Source organism: Charadrius vociferus, unplaced genomic scaffold (genome assembly GCF_000708025.1).
Source record: "Charadrius vociferus isolate BGI_N301 unplaced genomic scaffold, ASM70802v2 scaffold964, whole genome shotgun sequence".
Taxonomy (NCBI): domain Eukaryota; kingdom Metazoa; phylum Chordata; class Aves; order Charadriiformes; family Charadriidae; genus Charadrius; species Charadrius vociferus.
The window spans coordinates 337009-358007 of record NW_009647945.1 but is presented as its reverse complement, the minus strand read 5'-3'; the positions used below and the strand labels follow the sequence as shown (position 1 = coordinate 358007).

The 20999-nt window shown below is 41.0% G+C and overlaps 1 protein-coding gene across 2 annotated transcripts in view; it reads left to right on the top strand.

Annotated features, from left to right (window-relative positions):
* The first annotated feature begins 824 nt into the window (after nucleotides 1–824).
* CNOT1 (CCR4-NOT transcription complex, subunit 1) overlaps nucleotides 825–20999 on the top strand; it is a 55732-nt gene continuing 35557 nt past the window's right edge. The window contains exons 1-15 of one of the 2 annotated variants that reach the window (XM_009883246.1): nucleotides 825–1107; nucleotides 5338–5445; nucleotides 6155–6253; nucleotides 6787–6855; nucleotides 6953–7007; nucleotides 7436–7639; nucleotides 9047–9215; nucleotides 11240–11366; nucleotides 11660–11770; nucleotides 12940–13110; nucleotides 13680–13807; nucleotides 14830–15070; nucleotides 16588–16707; nucleotides 17776–17898; nucleotides 18130–18281. In XM_009883246.1, the coding sequence (XP_009881548.1) occupies nucleotides 1006–1107; nucleotides 5338–5445; nucleotides 6155–6253; nucleotides 6787–6855; nucleotides 6953–7007; nucleotides 7436–7639; nucleotides 9047–9215; nucleotides 11240–11366; nucleotides 11660–11770; nucleotides 12940–13110; nucleotides 13680–13807; nucleotides 14830–15070; nucleotides 16588–16707; nucleotides 17776–17898; nucleotides 18130–18281 (1979 nt within the window). In that variant the 5' untranslated portion in view covers nucleotides 825–1005. The remainder of the gene's footprint in view (nucleotides 1108–5337; nucleotides 5446–6154; nucleotides 6254–6786; nucleotides 6856–6952; nucleotides 7008–7435; nucleotides 7640–9046; nucleotides 9216–11239; nucleotides 11367–11659; nucleotides 11771–12939; nucleotides 13111–13679; nucleotides 13808–14829; nucleotides 15071–16587; nucleotides 16708–17775; nucleotides 17899–18129; nucleotides 18282–20999) is intronic. The other variant, XM_009883247.1, reaches the window with a different exon arrangement.

Sequence of the window (20999 nt, the reverse complement as noted above, 5' to 3'; positions counted from 1 at the left end):
CAAGCTCTGCTGTTGTAGCTCCTTGGAAAGCTGTTTCAGTACAAGCCAAATGTTAGGGTTAGTTTATTGCAGTTCTTTGTGTGTTGCTCATTCACAATTGCATGTTTTGGTGTGTATGGTTGAGTGCATATACTTTCATGGTAGTGAGTGCAGAGATGGTTAAAAAGCACTTTTTAAAATATAAACTTGTGATGGATGCTTTGAATGATTCTGACCTCTTGATTGTTGTGGTGTGGTATCTAATTCATTATGCATCTCGTTTTCTTCTTTCTCACAGTGCTGAAAGGGTAGTCATTCTTCTGACTGAGCTGTTTGCTAGCTCTTTCAGGCTGGCAAAATGCAGAAATGAATAAATGTGGTTGGGAAGTGTGAAAACAGCTAAGCTCGCGTTGTAAAAACTTGGAAGTAGTTCTTTTTCCTTGTGCACATAGTGATGTCAAATGATTTCTGTAAGTTAAGCTATCAAACATGTTTGTATTATCAATTTCGTTGTTAAACTTTATTTTTCTTGTTTGACAAGCTGGCTTGTAAGCAAAAATATGGAAGAAGAAGCTCCGAGGCATAATGCTGAATTCTTCTAAGGTTTAAACTTTCTACTCTGTAGTGTTCTGGTGGAAGAAGAAAATACAGAGAAACCACTAACTGTTTTTAACACCATATAAACAGCTTAAAGATATTTTTTTAAAATTAAAAGGAAATACCAAATCCAGAAAAAACCCTTATTTTAAAATGACTGGTAGTGTATCATAGCAAGGTAACAGCAGTGCCTGGAATGTAGCTGTAAAGTTGCTGCAGAACTTAAATCTAATGTCGTACTTACTGTTTTTTAGGTGCCATGTTTCAGAACAGAGGAAGACAACTGAGAAAGAAGAGCTGAGGAAAGTAACACAGAACCAGATACAGGCTAATCGGGGGAAAAAAAATTAACCTGTCTCTGAGGTGACTAAAGGGGAATAATGGTGATTTTGCGCCGGGCTCGGCCGCCTGCTTCCGCCCCAACCAGCAATGAATCTTGACTCGCTCTCGCTGGCCTTGTCTCAAATCAGCTACCTGGTGGACAATTTAACCAAGAAAAACTACCGAGCCAGCCAGCAGGAAATACAGCATGTAAGTAAGCTAATGATACTACAGAAGAAACTTTGGAAACAAAAAAATCGGAGTGTCAAATGGAGTGTCTCTTCCCATCTGAATTGTACTCTGCGGTGCTCTCATGTGTATTACTGTTTGCTGTTTTCAGCGGTGTTGAGAATTGCAGCTCGCATCTCTGATATTCCTATTGGTTTCCTCTACAAGGTTATGGAATACAGCAGCTCAGAGCTCAGACCAAATATTAACTTTGTATTGAATATTAGGATTAACTGCTTTTCTTGAAGTGTGGTATGCAAAGCTTTCCTGACTCCTTCAGGTTAAATCTTTCAGCTTTTGGACGTTTCACAGAACACTGATTGGGAGAGGGAGAATGTATACGTTGACTGTCCAGAGTTGTTGCACTGAAAGCATGAATACATGGTTACTTACACCTGAATGCTTTCACTTACCTCGGATGGAAGTCTTTGGGTCCTCATCTCATTCGATGCAGTGTGGCTTGGTGGTGAAGCCAAGCTGGCTTTCTTGGCCCTGGGTTTTCTGAAGGCAGGCAGAGTAACTGCAGATTGAAAGCCAAATGTCTACGACCTGGGCAAGAATTCTGGTTTAACTGACCCTTGTAAAAATAGCTCTGACTAGGAGGATGGACTGAAAAGCTTTATCCGCAGAGGAGTGCTTGGGAGGAAGTGAATGTTACTGAGCCAGTTTTAGAAACTGGTTTAGTTCAGTTCCCAGCAGACAGCTGGGCCAGTTAAACTTTTTTTTTCTTACACTAGTGCAGTCCTGCAGTGATTTCAATCAGATTAGGAGGCCAGAGGGCTTAAGCACTGGGAGTTTCTGGTAACAGCTGACTGTTAAAAGTGCATTCGTTACTTATGGTGAGAGGGGGCAATTTCAGCAGTCTTCACTGCTTAAAGTGATCTCGTAAGCTGTGGAGATGGAAGACATCTCTTGTAACTTTTGTGAAGTTTCCATATTTTTGCAAGTTCAGTACTTGCAGGGAGCTCATCTGAGATCCTGCTGTCCTTTCCATCGCTGTTGGTTTCAACATGATTTTTGCAGCAAGGTGTGACGGAGGTATGACTTGCAGATCTGTCATGAACAGTTACGTAAAAGGTAATAAACATTTATTTGATTTGGGAGAAGACGTGGTTGATCTGCCATTTGGGTAGGATATAGATCTCTAAAATGGGGTCAGTTTGTTCCTTACCCTTCACGGCAGGCCTCTTAGAGTGTGTTGAGAGACTGGAAACTGCTCTGTGAAAATGGCTGGTTTGTCTACGTTTGATTATAAGACAGATCTAAGATTTCAAGACTAAATTCCTAAAATCTCCACAATCCCCTGTCTTTCTATTTTTTTTAAGTTTCCTGGTCTCATTTTACTTTTGTGGTTGCTCGTACAATTTTTTCTTAGATATTTGAACACAGTATATGTTCATGTTTTAACTTTTTGTCTTGCAGTACACTGCTTGGTATAAATTTTTGGCATAATTCACTTGATTTTACAAAGCTTATATCTAAGCATACAGAGTATATGGAATACCATACTTGGAGCTGTTCTTGTCCCAACTGACCAAAATGACACTTGCATTTAAATATATCACTCACAAGCATAACAGTGGCAAAGCTGAGGAACTAATTTCTGCTTAAACATGCTTTCAGTAGTCATTTAAAGTAAGCGATGCTTTAAGATCCCTTTAAAAAAAAAAAGGCATGTTAATAAAAAACCTTTACGCATTTGTTAGAGATGAATTCTAAAGAATGGCTTCCTTTGAAGTGAGTTTTTGTGGTCTCCTTTTCCTGAAGTAGTGGTAAGGAGAGCCTCGTTGGAGAGGAGGAGGGCTTTGTGGACAGATTCGTATAGCAAAACCTTCTGAATCTAGAAAAGCAGAGTTATTTTGGATCCAACCTGGTGTTTACCTAAACAAAACCCAACTAGTCTCTGCATGAAAAATGGAAATATAGGTGGCTCAAACTTTATTGTCGCAGACTGGTGGAGGTTGGAAGGGACCTCTGGAGGTCATCGGGTCCAACCTCCTGCTCAAACAGGATCACCCAGAGCTGGTTGTTCAGGAGTATGTCAACGTAGCTTTTGAGTACCTCCATGGATGGAGACTCCACTACCTCTCTGGGCAACCTGTGCCACTGCTTGGTCACCCTCATGGGGGAAAAAAAAAAGTCAGTCTTTACAGATTATTTTATGATTGGGTACACTGTCTTGTAAATGTGCATGAAAGCTGCAAGTATGAAGGTTTATTTCAGCTCTTTCTACAGGAAGAATAGCAATTCTCATTTCCCGTTCCCTGGAAAAGCTTTTATGTGAATGTAGTTCAAGTTGAAAGGCACTAGCCTTCTTTTCCCCTCCTCCCCATATGCTGCATTTTCAAATTATTAACCTTGTGAAGTTACTTTTATGCAAGGAAGCAATCTAATTCTGATGCAGAAAAGTTGCACTGATGGCTTTAGTACGTACATTTTTCTCCTGCATCCATCTGCTTTGAATTCATCTTTGTCATGGCACCAGATAGCTCCCTAGGAGATCGATGCAGCGTCGTGCCAGTCTTGTTAGCACATCTAAATCTATGTATTTAATTGGGATTGCCTAAACAAGTTCCCTATTTTTTGAAGCCTGAGCTAACTAGTAGAGCGTGCTGTCAATTCAGTTTTGCTGCCTTTTGCACCAATCTGAACATCTTCCTACCTAATCACGGGGGATGGCTGCCTTTGAAGAAAGCGCTGTCAACATAACTGGAGTGGGCTATTTACTCTGGACTGACATACCATGGGCACATATATTCTAGCCTCTGGTCAAGAAACAAAGCTATATCTGACTTGGATGTTTCTTTCCAGCAGATCAAAACTCGGCAGCCACTGGAATAAGCAGGCTGTGAGGGAAAGGGAAGCGTAGTGTCAGATAACGGGAGAAGAATTGACATGAGAACAATCAGAAATGGCAGAGCTGGAGCAGACACAGCCTAAAGCAATGCTGTTTGTCTTTTTTGCACAAAGAAACTACCGGCAAACAAGGATATTTATGACGTGGTGAAGCGGTGGGCTTGGTGGAGGCAGTCAGAGCATAGGCAGAGCTGCTGGTTTGTGCTGGCAAACATTGTGTCTGTCCTGCAGCTAGAAATGGGGAAACAATGGGAAAAACTTTGCCAATAGATGAAGGTTGGATTTGATGTTGGCTGCTACTGTTAGGACAAAAGAAGCAAGCTACTGGTGATTAAGTGACTTCAAATTTCTGCCAGTATGGACTTTATTAAACACAAGCAATGCTGTCCAGTTAGATGAGGTTTAAAGAAACGAATAAGCACTGAAACAATGTGAAGGTATACTTCAAACAACAAGCTGATGAGCTGCTCTGTAGCCAAGAGTTAAACTTAAGGCAAATGAAAGGGCATGCATGCTAACAAATATGTAATGTTGCTGTGAAGATGTAATGAGAGATAGGTGTTGCAAATTAATGAATGCAGATCATCTATTTATGACTGAGGTGTAGAATTCAGTTGAATGAGCTCTAATGACAGGGGAAAGACTTAGTAAAACATCTCAGCTGCAGGTGTTCAGCACGTGGTATTTGATTTTTTCAAAGCTTCCTAATGAGCAACTTTGAGATGAACTTTTTTCTTTAGATGGCAGGAAACACTGCCTGTATAGTATTCCGTTATGTCTTAAAAGACCCTGGCGTGGTGGCAGTCAAGTCAGTCGTGAGACAAGGTGAAAGCTGCCTGTGTGGGCAGTGAAGATGCGGTTTGGTGGTTTGTCTCTGGGATAAATTCTTGCTACAGAGGCAGAGCACAGAGGTGCATGCTGTCCCAAGGCTGTACTCCTGCAGAGTTGGGCACTGTAGCTGTGGGAAGAAATGGGGAAAAGTGAGGCCATGACACTGGGTGGGTTCTGGGCTGCTTTGGAGGCAGAGAAGCTTAAAATCATCTTCTAGGTGACCTGAAACCCCCTTTTTACTTAGCTTTTGAAGAGTCATACCCATGAAATGCATGGCTTCTGTGTCAATGACTTATGTCTAGATTCTTGCTTTTTCTCTTGGTTTATACTTTTCATTTGCAAATAGGGTTAATAACTTGGTTTCTTGGTTACTGATTAAAAAGGAACATTCTTAGCAGTTTTGCTAAAACTGTAGAGCACTTAACCACTAGAAGTACCACTGTATCCACAGTACTAGACCCAGATCTGGCTCTGTAATGACTGTTTGTTACCAAGTTGGGGTTTTTGATTTTTTTTTTTTTCCAGATTGTGAATAGGCACGGTCCCGAGGCAGACAGGCATTTACTACGCTGTCTATTCTCGCACGTGGATTTCAGTGGCGATGGTAAAAGCAGTGGCAAAGATTTTCATCAGGTACTGTTTGCACTGAGGCATATGCTTATTAGTTTTGGTTGTTCAAAATCTGCAGTAAGATATGATCCATTTTAAGCACAAAGGCAGGTTAGAGGTAGTAGCTTCAAGCAAACTTCTTTTCTCCTGTCTGGCCTTTAAATTGCAAGCACTTTTTGCCAGTCCTCAAGTCAGAAAACAAAAAGTTGTTGATATCTGACTCTTACAGTCCTTTGATCTGGAAAAACAGATAGCTTCAGTACAATTGCTCTTTCTACCACATTTGGTGCTCTAATTTGAAAGCCTTTCTTTATCTTTTAAAACTTTGTCCAAATCCACTAACTGGCACTTCTGGTGCTGGCAATGTCAGTTCTCAGGAGTGTTTGCATCCTTAAGCAATTTTGCCACAGGCTTTTTAGCCCATAAACGGGAATCAAATATTCTTAGATTATCTATTGCAGTGTGTGAGGATGCTTACAGGAAATGAAACGTTGCACACGTGATGGAGAATGTTTGATCACTTTCTCAGTCTTAAAAGACAAAGCAAACTAAACCTGAAGAAAACTTGAATGAAAAGAAACCAGTTAATGTTAATGAGATGAGAATTTGGGCACTTAAAAGACTTAAGCATGGTAGGTTTGTTTAATTTTAATGCATGCAGTGAACAGTAGAAGTTTTGTTTTATTGCCCTGTTAGAAAAAAATGAGTGTTTAAGTTACCTTGTTCTTTTCAGACTCAATTTCTGATCCAGGAGTGTGCGTCGCTGATCACAAAACCAAACTTTATCTCGACGCTGTCCTACGCCATTGACAATCCCTTGCACTATCAGAAGGTTTGTATGCTTCTTAAAGGGGATCCTTGTGTCAAACTGCAGTGAAACAGTCTGTAGGAAACCTACTGGTTTTCCCTTGTGTTTTTCCTGGGGTTTTTTAATGGCCAAGATTGGTTGTATGGAAGTCTTCAAAAAGCTTGCACAGAAGTTGGGGTTTTTTGTTAAACGGAGCAAGTTATTGAATTGCTCAGAATGACTGCTAACTGAATTTAAAGCTTAATCTAATGTTAATACTTTATGACTTGTTTGTGGCAGCCAGAACCAAAAAATGCTCAGTGCTCCTGTTTTTTTCAGTATGAAAGGTGTGATGGGGGTTTAATAGTGAAAGTGAGATACGCAGAGGAAACTTTTAGTCTAGGTGTATCCAGAAATAGTTCCAAAGATGCTTCGTTTAGCCATGTAAGTTTTGTGCTAGCCTACAGCAGAATAGTTACTAATATTTGAGATGTGCAAATGAACTCTAGATAGTCTACCACATTCAAGTGAGACTAATCACATAACAGCTTCCATTTAACTCTTCTTTCCTGTTTCAGAGTCTAAAGCCTTCACCCCATTTATTTGCCCAATTGAGTAAAGTCATCAAATTAAGTAAAGTTCAAGAGGTAGGTGAATGCTTATTTCAAAAATATTTCAATGTCTTTTTGACTGAGCTTGTTAGAAAGGATGATATCCCCTTACTATATGTGTTCTTGTTTGTAGGTGATTTTTGGTCTCGCTTTACTGAACTCTTTCAGCTCAGATCTACGAGGTTTTGGTAAGTGAAGCATCCAGAGTACTGCAGCAGGGACACCTGTTTTCTTTTTAAGCGGCAGGATTTCTAGATGGATAGGTGTGTGACCTGAGTAATACAAGACGTTGCAATCAGGAATGCTCTTGAAGTCTAACACCATTTGGAGAGGGGCGATAGATATCAGTCATCTTGTCTTATATCAAGTTGGAGGTCCCTTCCATAAATGATTTGCTAGATAATGAATCAAATTGAGGTACTGTGATATCGTACCTTTTAGTTGGTGGTTAATATTTGAGTTCTGAGGTATGGGTTATGAGACTTCTATTTAAATCTGAACTGTTGTGGCTTGTGGTAAACTAACTCGGATTAAGAGAATGGTGCCTAGCTAAAAAGAGTCTTCATGTTAAAAAGAAATTCCAGGTTTTGACTCTAGCCTCTTGTGTTTTCAAAAGCTGCCCAGTTTATCAAACAGAAACTCCCAGATCTTTTGCGCTCTTACATTGACGCGGACGTCAGTGGAAATCAAGAAGGTGGCTTCCAAGATATTGCAATAGAGGTCCTGCACCTTCTCCTCTCCCATCTCCTTTTTGGGCAGAAGGGAGCCTTTGGGGTAGGACAGGAACAAATTGACGCTTTCCTCAAAACATTACGTAGAGGTAAGTGGTGGTGTTTGGGAAGCCTTGGCTGAATGCAGACTTTGAAAGGTATTTTTGTAACTTACTGTCGGTGCAGACTGAAATGGTGGGGAGGTAGAACTCAGTAAACTTTCTTAACTCTAAACTGACAGAATGATACTGCTCTTCTGGCATCTGGCCATAATATACTGTTTTTCATTGAGCAATAACAGTCTCATGTTTGATTTTTTTTTTTTTTTTTGAAGAGTATGTTGTGATGAATAGGTGTTAAGTAGGGGATGTTCAAGTCTGTGCTTGCTCGCTTGTGGGATGGTATTTGTGGGTCTAATTAAAGCAACTCTGCACTGCAGGTGAAAAACTTGAACTCCTTACAGCGTAAGGAACATACATCACTTTCAAATAAGTGGATTTTAAGTGCTGGGTTGTCTATATTGGGTGCAGATCTATGAGGAAACACTAGCACAGTGAGAGAAGTGCTTTTGAGTAAAACTCTGGTTCATTTCCTGGAAGCTACCATGGCCCTTGTGTGACGGCAGGGGACATTATCAATGTGGTAGTCTCTTCCTTTCTGAAACAGTGTTTGCTGTAAACCCATCAGAATTAGGAGGATTTGGACTCAAAAAGCTAACTGAATTTAACTCAACCCACTCCTTGGTTCTGCACCCTTTGTACAGGAGCAAAATATTTTTTTTGTTTAAGTGTAACTTCTTAGGTCATACACGTTAAAGAAGATTAGTGTATTAGCATCTGTAATTCCCCGTGCTTTGCTTTGGGGAATTGGGAACTTTTCTCTGAATGGCCCCAAAGAACACGGAGACACTATGCATCATCTTCAAGATAATGCTGTCTCAGGAAGGCCCACCCGTAATGTGTCTTTGCTGCTTTCCAGTGTAAACAAAGCTCCCACCAACCCATCTGGTCCTCTCATTACTGTGTCTCTTAAATTTTGCTTCCCTGGAAGGAAGAAGGGAGTGGTCTCCCTTTCCCTGCCCAAGTGCCTGGTTTAGATTTGCTAGGCTTCCTAGACTCAATAGCAGATCCTTTGTTTCCTAATACTTCCGGATTTGGAGGAGAGGCTTTTGCTGTACCGCTGTATTGTTTCCTGCTCTGTGCTTTTTTTGGATGACTGTTGTTAGTGACAATCTAGTTCTAAACTTACCACCAGCGCAGCTGCCTGCCCTTTTGGGCAGCTGCAGGGAACCTGTATGAACCCAGTCTGTTCTACAGTCGTCTTCTCTAGGAATCTGAAAGTGCCGGTAGAGAACTGGGAGGTGGGATGGAGGAATGCTGCATGAGTGCCCTCTTGATTTCCACAGCAGCTGGAAAACTCTAGCACAGCAGTTGAGTTATTTTGAGCAGTCATTTGCATGCAACTGGTGTTCTGGGGTTTTTGATGTTTTTTTTCTTTGTTGTTACTCTCGCCTTTAGATTTTCCCCAGGAACGTTGCCCTGTGGTGCTTGCACCACTTCTATACCCTGAAAAACGGGACATTCTAATGGACAGGATCCTGCCTGATTCTGGAGGGATAGCCAAAACCATGATGGAGAGTTCTCTGGCAGATTTCATGCAAGAAGTTGGCTATGGCTTTTGTACAAGGTTTGTAGGAAAATGCAATTTTCAAGCATCTTGGGTGGCAATGGTTTTCATTCTTGTTTCTTGAGGCAAAAGTTAAAGAACACTTAAAGTACTAAAATAACTAGAGCTCATTAGCTATTATGAGGTCATTTGTTTTGATTCCCGTTTTGTATTTTGCTTTCTTCTAATGCGTATAATAAGTCTGTTGAAAATGTGTAAGATTTTGTCATGGTAAGAAGGGCTAGGTAAAGAAAGGTCTTCAAAGTTCTTGTAAAGGTTTTATAAGAATTTGACTATCACCCTTTTTTTAAGTAAAAACAAAGCGGCAAAGGTAGGCATTAATTCCAGCTAAATCCTACCAGATCTTTGGAAGAAATTTGCTCTTGTGACAGACTCCTCTTAGCTCGCTGTCCACATGAAGTAGATTACAGAAGAACCGAAGGTAATAGTCTCACTTCAGGCCAGTGTTTGTATTGGCTTTTGATCAGTGTGGTATACAATGTGATTGAGATTATTTGTAGCTGTAGAATCTAATTACGATAGTGAATTGCTGGCAATAAAGCAGAGTATTTTGACAGCTACATCAGTCTTTGCCGGCTTAGGCTTATTTTGGTAAAAATACAGCTGTCTTAAACTCGGCCTGGGTTTGTGTGTAAATCCATAGGTGTACACTACCCACGACTTCATTAGCGTTCCCTATTCTTGCTCTCTGCCCCTAGTCCGAAATGTTAGACAGGCGGCTCTGTTAGCCTGCCTTGCTGGAGCCGTGGCAGGGGGGCTCTCATCCCTACAGCTGTGGGGGGTTTGCAGGAGCGGTGTCCGCAGGACTGTAGATCTTCTAGCACCTAGCACAAGTGTTGCATTGCACGGGCTATTGGAACAGGTACCAGAAAAGTGGAAGGAGAAGCTAGATTTTAGTCAGAAGCTGTCTATCGAAGAGTTAATTTGAGTTAATTTCCTGCTGTATATCCGCTATCTGCACAAATCCAGCTCAGTTTTTGCATGCAGTTTTTAAGGATTAAGGGTAGTGCTCTGATATTGGTGGTGATAACAGGAGCCTGCAAGTGTGGCAGGTTTTGAAGAGGGTGTTAGGCTTAGCCCTCAGTCTGAACCAGATGTTTGTGTTTGTTTTTTTTTTTAAAAGGAAGATTCACTTAAGTAGCATAAGCTAAAAGAAGTAAATGAGTCTGTATTTTAAAAGACAGACTATTTTGGGGAGGTGATCAGATCTCAAAGTTTCTGTTTATACAGTGAAGTATGGAAACACACAATACAAATGTGTTGGAAGATACTGAGAATTATTTCCTTTTAACGCAGGCCTGTTAATAAAACCTTTTTCCTGAGCTGTATTGATGCTGTATAAATCTGAACTTGTTAGCCTAATGAAGTGTTCAAAAAGTGAAGGAAAAATTGCAAAAAACACCTTCAGTGCTAAAATTGGAACTTAAGCATCTGCTCACTCTTTGCTCTTTTGGCTCCTTGAGGGTTTTTGTTTGTGACCTCTGATCAGAGATGCCAGGGCTTGCCTCAAGCTAAGAGACATACTTTCCCAGCTTACCTTTTGAACAGTGCATGGCACTTTGAAACATGCATTCTCAGAGCCTTTGTTTCACTTTTAACTAGCAGAAAACTTCAGTCTCCGAAGCTCTGTATCACAGGTCAATACATGGAAGTGCTTTTAACAAAATGGTGCAAACCGTACCCTGTGCTTTTGCTTTGATAGAGCACAGCCTGTGAAACATCTCTCACTTAAGTAGACCTGGCTTTGAATTGAATCCATGGCACACTGCGTTTCATGGAAATACTGGCACGGACTTTCCACTGAATTTCTCTTCTTGCTTGTCCTAGAATTTTATTATGTTGGATCATTTGACTAACATAACTGAAGTTGAGTAAATGATCATATTTTACAGTCTGCAGTTAGTTTCTCCCAACAATCTGGGCTGTCCCAGCAGTACTCACAGGTCTTGGTTTGGTCTGTCTTATGTTGTGCCACAGTGAAATCTGCTTCTGTATTAAGATCTCTCCGGTTTGTTGCATCTTAGTGTCGAAGAATGTCGCAACATAATCATGCAATTCGGTGTTCGGGAAGTCACGGCTGCCCAGGTTGCCAGGGTTTTGGGGATGATGGCTCGAACTCATTCGGGGTTGACGGATGGTATTCCATTACAAGTGAGTGGCTTACTGTTGTGGAGCTTATATGTATTTTAATCAGCAGAAATGCTAGTTAGTAGCCTCTAATAACTTAAAAATTGCTTTTACTATTCAGCACTAACGCTTCTAACTGCTGTGATGGAAATATCTATAATACGTTCTTGAATGAAAGATTCTCAGAAGTGTGTGACTGGTGACTGTGCAACTGTTACTGGTCAGAACAACTTCATAGGGCAGCGAATTCTGTACCTAGCGATTTTTGAGACTGCTTTATTTTAACAAGTATTTGATTGAGTGCATTTAACTTGCAGTCTATTTCGGCTCCTGGCAGTGGGATTTGGAGTGACGGGAAAGATAAAAGTGATGGAGCACAAGCCCATACCTGGAATGTGGAGGTCTTAATCGATGTTCTTAAAGAGCTGGTAAGTTTTGTGAGCATCTTGGTCTCTTATGCGGAATATCTGGAAGAAGGGTGTGTCTCAGTGTGAAGATAAAGCTTTTTAAGCTCCTGGCAGTCTGAATGGCTTTGAATCTCATTAATGTAATTGCACTGCTGTGCTTAAATGATTGGGCTTTTTTTTTCTTCTCATGAACAAGAATATTTTTGAGGAGTTGTGGGAAATAAAAGCTGCCTGAATGGCTAACTTGGATGCAACTTGAGATTTATTTCACACTGCTTCCACATACTCCAGCATGTGTTTTCTGAGGGGTTTTGTGTTTGAACTTACTTCTGACAGTGGAAAGCTTTGTGCATCAGGCACCTTGTTTTGAAGAGCTTCTCACTGTAGGCATTAATGATGAAAATGAAACAAAATATTTTTGTGGTTACTCATTCCAAAACTCTAAACGCTCCTTGTGTACGATGACGCTTCAGAAATAGGGAAGTTTTTGTAATTTTTGTAATTAACTCAGTGAAACAGGAGTACCATTTCCTTTGCCTACCTTATATTGGGTGATTTTTTTTTTTCCTGTATAATCTCTCTAATCTACACAGGAGTCACTGTTTTGTTTTTCTAAATCTTGCAACATAGAACCAGCTTTGGTTTTGATGCTCACCTATCTCTGAAAGGAGTTCTCTGTTCCACAATGGCCGCAGTTCCCTCCAAGCTCCCTCATCTTTTTGGCTTCACACTATTGCTGAAAATATAGGTGCTTTGCAAGTACTTGCAGTGTACGTTCTTCAAAAGGAAAAGCAAGCTCTGCTTGCCAGCAGGTCAGACCCTTCTGCCTTTTATTGGAGGGCATATGGAAGCCTGCACAAGGAATGAGTTAGCATGCAAAGAAAGGAGCTATGTGTTTGGGTGGTTTGGGGTTTGGTTGGTTTTTTTAAGACTTGTTAATGAAATGTTTGGAAGGATAGACAGCTACTGCCTGTAGTGCTGGGGGCAGTGCAGTCTCGCACGCTGGTTTCAAACATGCATCGAGTTCTCAACTATCTAAATCATTTTTTTTAAAACAAAACCCTTGCTTTCAACTAGAAGTCGAGTGGATGCTAAGCTGGATAAAATACTGATGGAAAGGGGCTCTTACAAGACAGTAGTGAAGATTGTAATTTTCAAGGCTGACTGCTTTCTTGTTTTTCTGCTTGCAGAATCCTAGTCTGGACTTCAAAGTAGTAACCTATGAATTGGACCACCCAGGATTTCAGATTCGTGACAGCAAGGGCCTGCATATTGTAGTGTTCGGCATCCAGAGAGGGCTGGGCATGGAAGTTTTCCCAGTTAATGCCATATACAGACCTTGGAAGCATGCAGAGGGCCAGGTAGGTTTGCCAGTGTTTCTGCTCTATTTGTACAACACTCGCGAAGTTCCTGAATGTCTTGCATGGCAAATGTGTGTTGGCAGTGTGAATTTTTAGGCAAGCCACACTTGAGAACTTGGCCTATAAGGCATATGCCTCAGGTTTGTTACTGAAGTACAGTCCGTTCATTGAACAGTGTCTGCATTGTTTGGGAGGAGGTGGTCACTTGCTCTACGTGTGTGACAAGGCCTTTGGTTTTAGCAGAGTTCTGATGTGATGCAGCAGAACGTAGATGCATGGCTGTGCTCTGAGGTTTTTTACCTGGTTACACAAAAAGCCTAGAGCTTTGTCTGCAAAAACGCAGCTTGGTGCAAACAAGTACCCTTGGCACACCGGTATCTGTCACTTTGAGAAATCCTGGGAGGAGAAGCGTGAGGTTCAGTCTTAAATAAAACACACTGATGATAAATCTTGGCTCATCTCTACTGTTTTTTTGATGTGCATCATTCTCAGAAATGTGGCAGTTGATGAAGTCGAAGGAAGCCGAAACTCTTAAATATCTAAACTATTTTTGATGTCTTCTATTCCAGCTCTCCTTCATTCAACATTCCCTCATAAACCCTGACATCTTCTGTTTTGCTGACTACCCTTGTCATACTGTTGCCACAGACATCCTGAAAGCACCACCAGAGGATGACAATCGAGAAATTGCTACATGGTAAACCTGCTCTCTCAGTTGCTTTTCTTACCTAGATTTAGAGTAAGATTGCTTGTCTGGTCAAACATGGCTTTATCGTCACGCAGCCAGATTTATTTGTAGCTATGTGTACATCCCAATAGATCAGCCATTAGTATTTGTTTCATGTTTGATCAGTGAAAGTTTCCGTATTATCAGAACTTCCTGTGTACCACAATATCTGAAAATACTGCCAGTTCTTGCTTTTGTTGGAGTCTTCTGGCTGTCTGGAGAATTTCTGCTACTGTATTTTGGCAGATACTGTGACCTGAGAGGAGGGGATTGAGGAGGTATGAATTTAAATCTCTCTATCCTAGGGTGACACTAGAGAAACTTGCTCTACGTGTATGAAAAGTCCTGGCATTTAAGTAGTAAATTTATATAGCTATTGCTGAGTTAGTGCATAAAGCTGACTAGTGTGACTTTGTGAGCTGACCTTTACGCCCCTTCTTTTGATACAGCTCTGTAGCAGATTTCAGCGAAGATACTTGCTTCTGTTTCCATTGTATGGCCCAAAATAGGGAATGGAAGGATGGGGATTACGGGTAAAGTGGGAGAAGGCGGCAATGGTTACTTGTCTTTAAAGCAGACAAAGCAAGTAAATATCTTCACTAAGTTTCACAGGTTGGGAGTCAGGGGTGTTTTAGAAAGTGTATTCCATTTCTGGAAGTATTTCTCAAGCTAAATTATCCAGGTGAGCCACCTCAAGCTGAACTTTTTTCAACATCAGTTTTCAATTTTCCTTCTTCCCTAACAGAATCAGAAGCCCTTAAGCTCTTAAACTGGTTTGCAAAAAAAAAGGGAGTTTTTTTCTATGGTAAAGGATGTTCTTGTAGGCCTAACTGTATGTGGTAAGAGTTGCACTATCAGGTTGTTTGCAGTGGACGTTACTTTATATCGTCTTACAGCTGTTGTTACAAAATGCTTGAATCCAGGATCCTGTAAGCTAACCACTTTGTAACTTTGGCGGGGGGCTTGTCTATTTGTTTTTTTTCTTTTGTTAGGAAGAGCCTGGATTTGATTGAATCTCTGTTACGATTGGCAGAAGTGGGACAGTATGAGCAGGTTAAGCAGCTCTTCAGTTTTCCTATCAAGCATTGCCCAGATATGTTGGTATTGGCCTTACTGCAGATCAACACTTCCTGGCATACCTTGCGCCACGAACTCATCTCCACACTCATGCCAATTTTCCTTGGTAACCATCCCAACTCTGCCATCATTTTGCACTATGCGTGGCATGGACAGGTGAGTATTTTCACTGGAGTGTGCCGGTAGTTTGTTCATTTAACTGAAAGCTTGTTAAATGGGTTCAACAGTTAGAACAGTGCTTGTATTGGCTTATGAACTCGGTAATTTAAAACCCAAGAGGTAAATTATCAGTGGTTTGTTCAAAGTAATGTGAGCTGTCTCCTCCCCATCTTGAAGCAAACAGTTGTGATTTGATTTTCTTTGGGGAAATGTATTTGGAACAAAGAAATTATGTTCACAGAGAAAATATTCCTGGGAAAGTAGAGAGACAAGTTAAGTTTGACTTTTTTTAACCTTTCAGTTTTAACCAAAGTTGTCCAAAATTTGATTTTATTTTTTTAAAACAAAAGAACATCAAAAAGCCCAAAACAGCAAGAACTCTCAACCTCACATGTTCAAACTGTAGAAATTTGAACCAAAATAATCTCTATTGTACGTGCTAAAAGATGGAGGCTATTCTAGGTATAAAGAAAATCAACTATGTCATGAGTTTTAAGAGTCTAGGATGTTTTCTGCAAACTTAGGACTGGCTGCTGACCGTCAAAATGAGCTTACTTGTAGAGACAGGGTAACTATGTATGCAAATCCCTTGTTTTTAATGGGCAAATGAGTAGACTCTTACGGATTTGTTTTTTGGTGTGGCCTTCATCATTGTGTCCACTGGTAGCTAAGCAAAGAGGAGTTAGAAGAAGAAACTTGAGGCAGAGGAAGCGTCTGGGGGGGGAGGAAATCTGCATTAGGAAACATCTTGCCCTGTTCAAGTAAAGTAGTGTTAATTATAAGCTTGACTTCTGAGGGCTTCGTCCACATTCATTGCAAAATTAAGGCTATTAGCTAGCTGAAGTGCTACCAACGTTTTATATTTTTCCTGATTAAAGTCTTTAAATTGAAGAATGAGGGGGTAGGATAGAAGTGCTGTGCTTGTTGCATAAGGTCTTGCGATGGCAGGGTATGCGATGGTTCTGCAGTGTAGGCTTCAGAATAAAGTACAAAATTGTGGCTGCCGTGTGACACACTGCCATTCCACAACTGGAGGATATTTCACTTCCCCAGGTGAGGGAACCTTCAAGTAAAACCTTTGCTGCCATCAAAATCTTAGTTGTTTTGTAGGTTGCCCCTGTGTGAGCAAGGAGCTAGATACTGTGTTTTCCATGTTTAGGTGTGACGTTGCCATTCTCACTTCAGGACGTTGTGTCAGGCATAACATTTTGTAAATGATTTGCATATTCCAAAAGCATTTTCTCTGCAGTTGGGAGGAATTAGACCTGTACGGTGGCAGGAAAGAGATGGGGATGTACGTACTTACATTTGTAGTCATTCTGCATCCTTTAGTGGTAGCTCCTGGATAGTTTATTATTGCACAATAAGAGCCCAACTCATAAGTTAAGTTCTGAAGCTGAAGAGAAAATACGTTTGCATGTTTAGCTTTAGAAGTAAAATATCTTACTTAATGTTCACGGAGTTGATCCTTTTCCTAGAGGCATGAAGTACAATCCTCATTTAATTCTCCTTAGGGTCAGTCTCCTTCGATTCGTCAGCTTATCATGCATGCGATGGCAGAATGGTACATGAGAGGGGAGCAGTATGACCAGGCAAAACTGTCACGTATTCTTGATGTGGCCCAAGACTTGAAGGTGAGTTCTGCAGAACACTGCCATTGTTTTCTGTCTGACGTCTTGTGCGGACTTGCTCATCTTTTAACAAAGGCTAAGCTTAACTGAGACGTGACTAATTCAGTAAGGATTACGTTGTTTAAGCATGTCTGAATTCAGTTGTTGCTGCTGCACCTCATTTTAAAACAAACAAACCAAAACAGCCTGTGTTCATGCGACTTAAGAGCTCTTCAGCTGAGTCGTGGTATCTGACTACAGATGCTTTCTAGCCTGTCCAGTTGTGAACCCAAGACATTTTACTTGGTGTTTGCCGTTGAGTTGGCTGTCGTGGCTTAGCTGACGAGTAACTTGGGAAGCAGTATAATTGAACCTCTTGCTTTCTGAGTGTACTGTAAATCCAGTAAGAGCTTTGTTTTAACCTTGAATACCATTGAAATGGGAATGTAGAAAATACCCTTCAGACATCTGTGTGAAGGTGGTACCGCTAAGCTTTGTGGACCGGGGATTTCTTAAGAATACTACTACTTTTAAGTTGTTTACATATTCACAAAAGAGACTGGAAGTTGTGACTGACTTTTTTGAGGCCTTTATTGCTTCCTAAAGTTAGATGCAAAATAATTGCGTGTCTCAAAGTGCAAGAGCACCAGCTGCTGCTTGAAGTCAGTTTTGTTGTAGCAGACACTGTTCAATGACGAATGCTTTGAGCAGATACATTCAAAGGGGCCCCGAAGGGGTTGAGGTCTGTTTGCAGGGAGATGCTAGGCTCTTCTGATTAATTTTGTTGCAGTAACAACTTGGTAGCTCTCAGCCACTTGCTGGTGGATTTTCACATAGAGGAATTTAAAACTGTCAGCACAAGGTCGCTTCAAAGAAGGTAGGGTCATGCTTTCAAAGGAGAGCTCTTGCTTATTTGTCTCACGAGTGAGCTGTAAGTCAGTCAAGCTGATAGTACCAATCTCTTTGTTGACAAAGAAAGCACAGCAGCATGTGATAGCAAGACTTCTTTGCTAAAAAGTATATGGGGATTAGAAAGAAGAGAAAGAGTATCCTTGTGTCTTCACTAGTAGTCTTCTGATTTCTTTTCTTTAGGCCTTGTCAATGCTGCTAAATGGTACTCCATTTGCCTTTGTTATTGACCTTGCTGCACTTGCCTCTCGACGGGAATACCTCAAACTTGACAAATGGCTCACAGATAAAATTCGGGAGCATGGGGTAAAGCAGGATTTTTCTTTTTATTTCTGCTCTTTATCAGTGACTAACTTAAGTCACTTCTAACAATTTTATAAGTAGCTTTAAAGTTGTGGAAAGCGTCCATGGTTTGATAGTTCACCATTTTCACTGAACTATAATAGCTTAGTGCGATGCTTTCCACGGTGCAGTTGCCAAGTTTGAAATAGTGGCTTGGAGGCAGTTTGGGAGACTAAGATAACATTTTTTCCTCAGGAGCCCTTCATCCAGGCCTGTATGACTTTCTTAAAGAGAAGATGTCCATCTATCCTGGGTGGCCTTGCTCCAGAAAAAGATCAACCCAAAAGTGCTCAGCTTCCTCCAGAAACCTTGGCGACTATGTTGGCGTGTCTGCAAGCTTGTGCTGGGTAAGGATTATATTGCTTACGCTGAACGTGTGATCTGCTTGCAGTTTGCTGGCACACGGTCACAGCGAGCAGGTTTGGAATTTCATGTAGAGGATGGGGTTAATGAGAGTATGTAAGCTTGCATGGATGGATTCTGTGTTATGTTGAATTTTGCATTGAAACTTCGGTTGTAGGGTAGGTCACAAGAGCTGGAAAGAGAGTTCTTGTTTTTATAATCAAACGGGTGAGGTGATCTTGGGAGGTGGGGGCTGGCTGGTTAGTCAGGTCTTGGGTTACAGAATCACAGAATGGTTAGGGTTGGAAGGGACCTCTGGAGATCATCTAGTCCAACCCCCAATGGATTGTTAATGGGTTGTTAATGACTAGATACAGGGCTGTAATTGGGACTAAAAGGAAGATAGGCCACAACTACAGAATGGGACAGCATCTTGGAAAACAGGGACTGTATAAAGGATTTTGTGGTTGCGTGAAGCCAATGCCTCCATGTGTGGATTTTACCCTAGCAGAAAGGGCTAATGCAATCCTTATGTGTAGGAGAAAACTGCTAAGTGGTGATTATAATGTCATTGAGACTGAAACCAGACATGTAACTTCTGTCGTCTTCATTTGAGACCATCTCAAAGTAGTCGAAGGATGTAAGATATCTTAAGATCTTTTGCAGATCAGCTTGTTTAGCTGAAATCCAGAAGAAAAAAGTGTGGGTCCTAAAGAGCTGTGGTTATCTGCTAGAGCAAGGGGTAGACTACAGAAAGACTAATGGGAACTGAAATTGGACAAATCCGCTTTAAAATATTGTCTTAATGTTTAGTGAAAATGACTGTTGTAAAGTATTTGCGATGTCACTTCCTAATACTGTCAGATTGAGGTGGTATTTAGCTGCAGCAGTCTTTCAAAGATAATTAGGCATAGCATAGTGCAACATATGAGCCAGAGAGACAGAAAGCTGGAGATGGTGCTGGTTTTGCTGTTAAATTTTGACACCAAAAGAGGCTGGCGTGCCTCTGTGCATGTAACCTGATCTCATAGCGTGTCCCTTGGCTAAGCCAGTGTTGCATTGACAGATGAAAGAAACATCTTCAAAGGATGATTTGTGGCTCTTGTGTTGATTCTAGGAAATGAGTGTCAACACAGAATTGTCTCGATGGGTATTTGAACTGGAAGGGAATTTGAGGTACCTGTAAGATTTTAGGAGAAAGGAGTCTCCTGATTTATGCTGGGACCTGTGCAATTTAACTTCAAAATGTTGTTGCAGTATTGTTAGTGAAATATAATGGTGGAGCACTTGGACTGAAAAGATGGTTGGTGTTTTTCAACTCAAAGTGCATCTTCTCAGACTACAGTTCACAAATTAACTTGGAATCATTATTTTTGCCTGCTACTGTGTCCAGATTTTAGAAGTTTAATAGTTAACTGTAGACTTGACTTGCATCTAATGTCGCTGTGTTCTGAATCTTGATGTGTTACCGAGTTTTATTTATTCAATTAATTCCAAAAGCCACTAGTTCTCTACTGGCACAATTCTCTCAGCTTTTGGTTTCTTTTTATAGCTACGTGTATTCCCTTTTATGCAAGGATGTGACCTACTTGCAGTCATTTTCCATTAGTTATTCTCTTTGAGCTTTAAAAAGAAAATGCCTGGATTTCTTTCATGAAGCAATTGCTTTGATTAGCTTAGATTTCAGTCACAAATGGAAGCGGGCGTTGTATAGAGTAGGAGATTAAAATCGCAGTAAATATTAAATACGTCTGGGAGAGTAGTTCCACTTCACTTGAAGTCTGCCGTCTCCTAAATCTGTTGATTTAGGAGCGTGCTCTTTAATTAGGCTGTAGTTATTTCTTGTCCCATTTTGTGTCCAGGGAGACACTTTTCTTAAAACATGTAGGGTCCTGGTGGCTGAGACTTTATTTTTGGTGCAACTTGTTTATCGCTGATGAGCACTACAGTTGTGGCATCGCGTAGCAATTAGGCTTCAAAAAGAAATAAGTGCTCCTCTTATTACTGGGTGTTTTTAAAATGAAGGCAGAGTGGTTGCTGGTACCACAGGCTGACCAAGCATGGGATTTGGGTAACGAACCGCTTAGGAGAAGTCATCCCCTTGAGGAGCTGCAGTGAGTTGAGAGGGACAGCAGTGCCTCTTCCATGCTGTGGTGTCCAGCACAGTCCAAGCGTGTCAACGTGGGAAATGGTCATTCCTTCTCAGTCCCTGCCTCAAGAAGGGAAGAGGCTTTTGCCTACCTGTGCCTAAAGGAATGAAAAGGCCTTTCCTTGCCCTGTAAAAATTGGTTAAAAAAAACCCAAATAAATGCAAGAGATGTGAACTTGTTATTCCAGCAAGCTGGAGCTTCCCTGAAGCTGACAGTTTTGTTCCTCTAGAGCTGGCTGACTGTGGTCCCTGGCTCTCCTCCTTACTCGTGTTCCAAAGTTCTCCTTCCTGCAGTTCTCCCCTAGTTCTCTTCTGGGAATGGCTCTGATTAGGTTAGATGCCTGACTATATTTTTACATAGAACTTGTAAAGATAAACATTTTCTTTAAGATATCGTTATCAAACCATGCACACCTACTTTCTTCTTCATATCATTTGCCTCAAATGCACAGGGTTGTGGGGTGGGTTTTTTTGTGAAAACCTGCAGCTTTGTACTATCTAAAAATATTGTGATGTTTGCATCTTGATACAGCAGTGTGTCTTTTGACATGATAAAAAAGTTAACCTTCAGTCT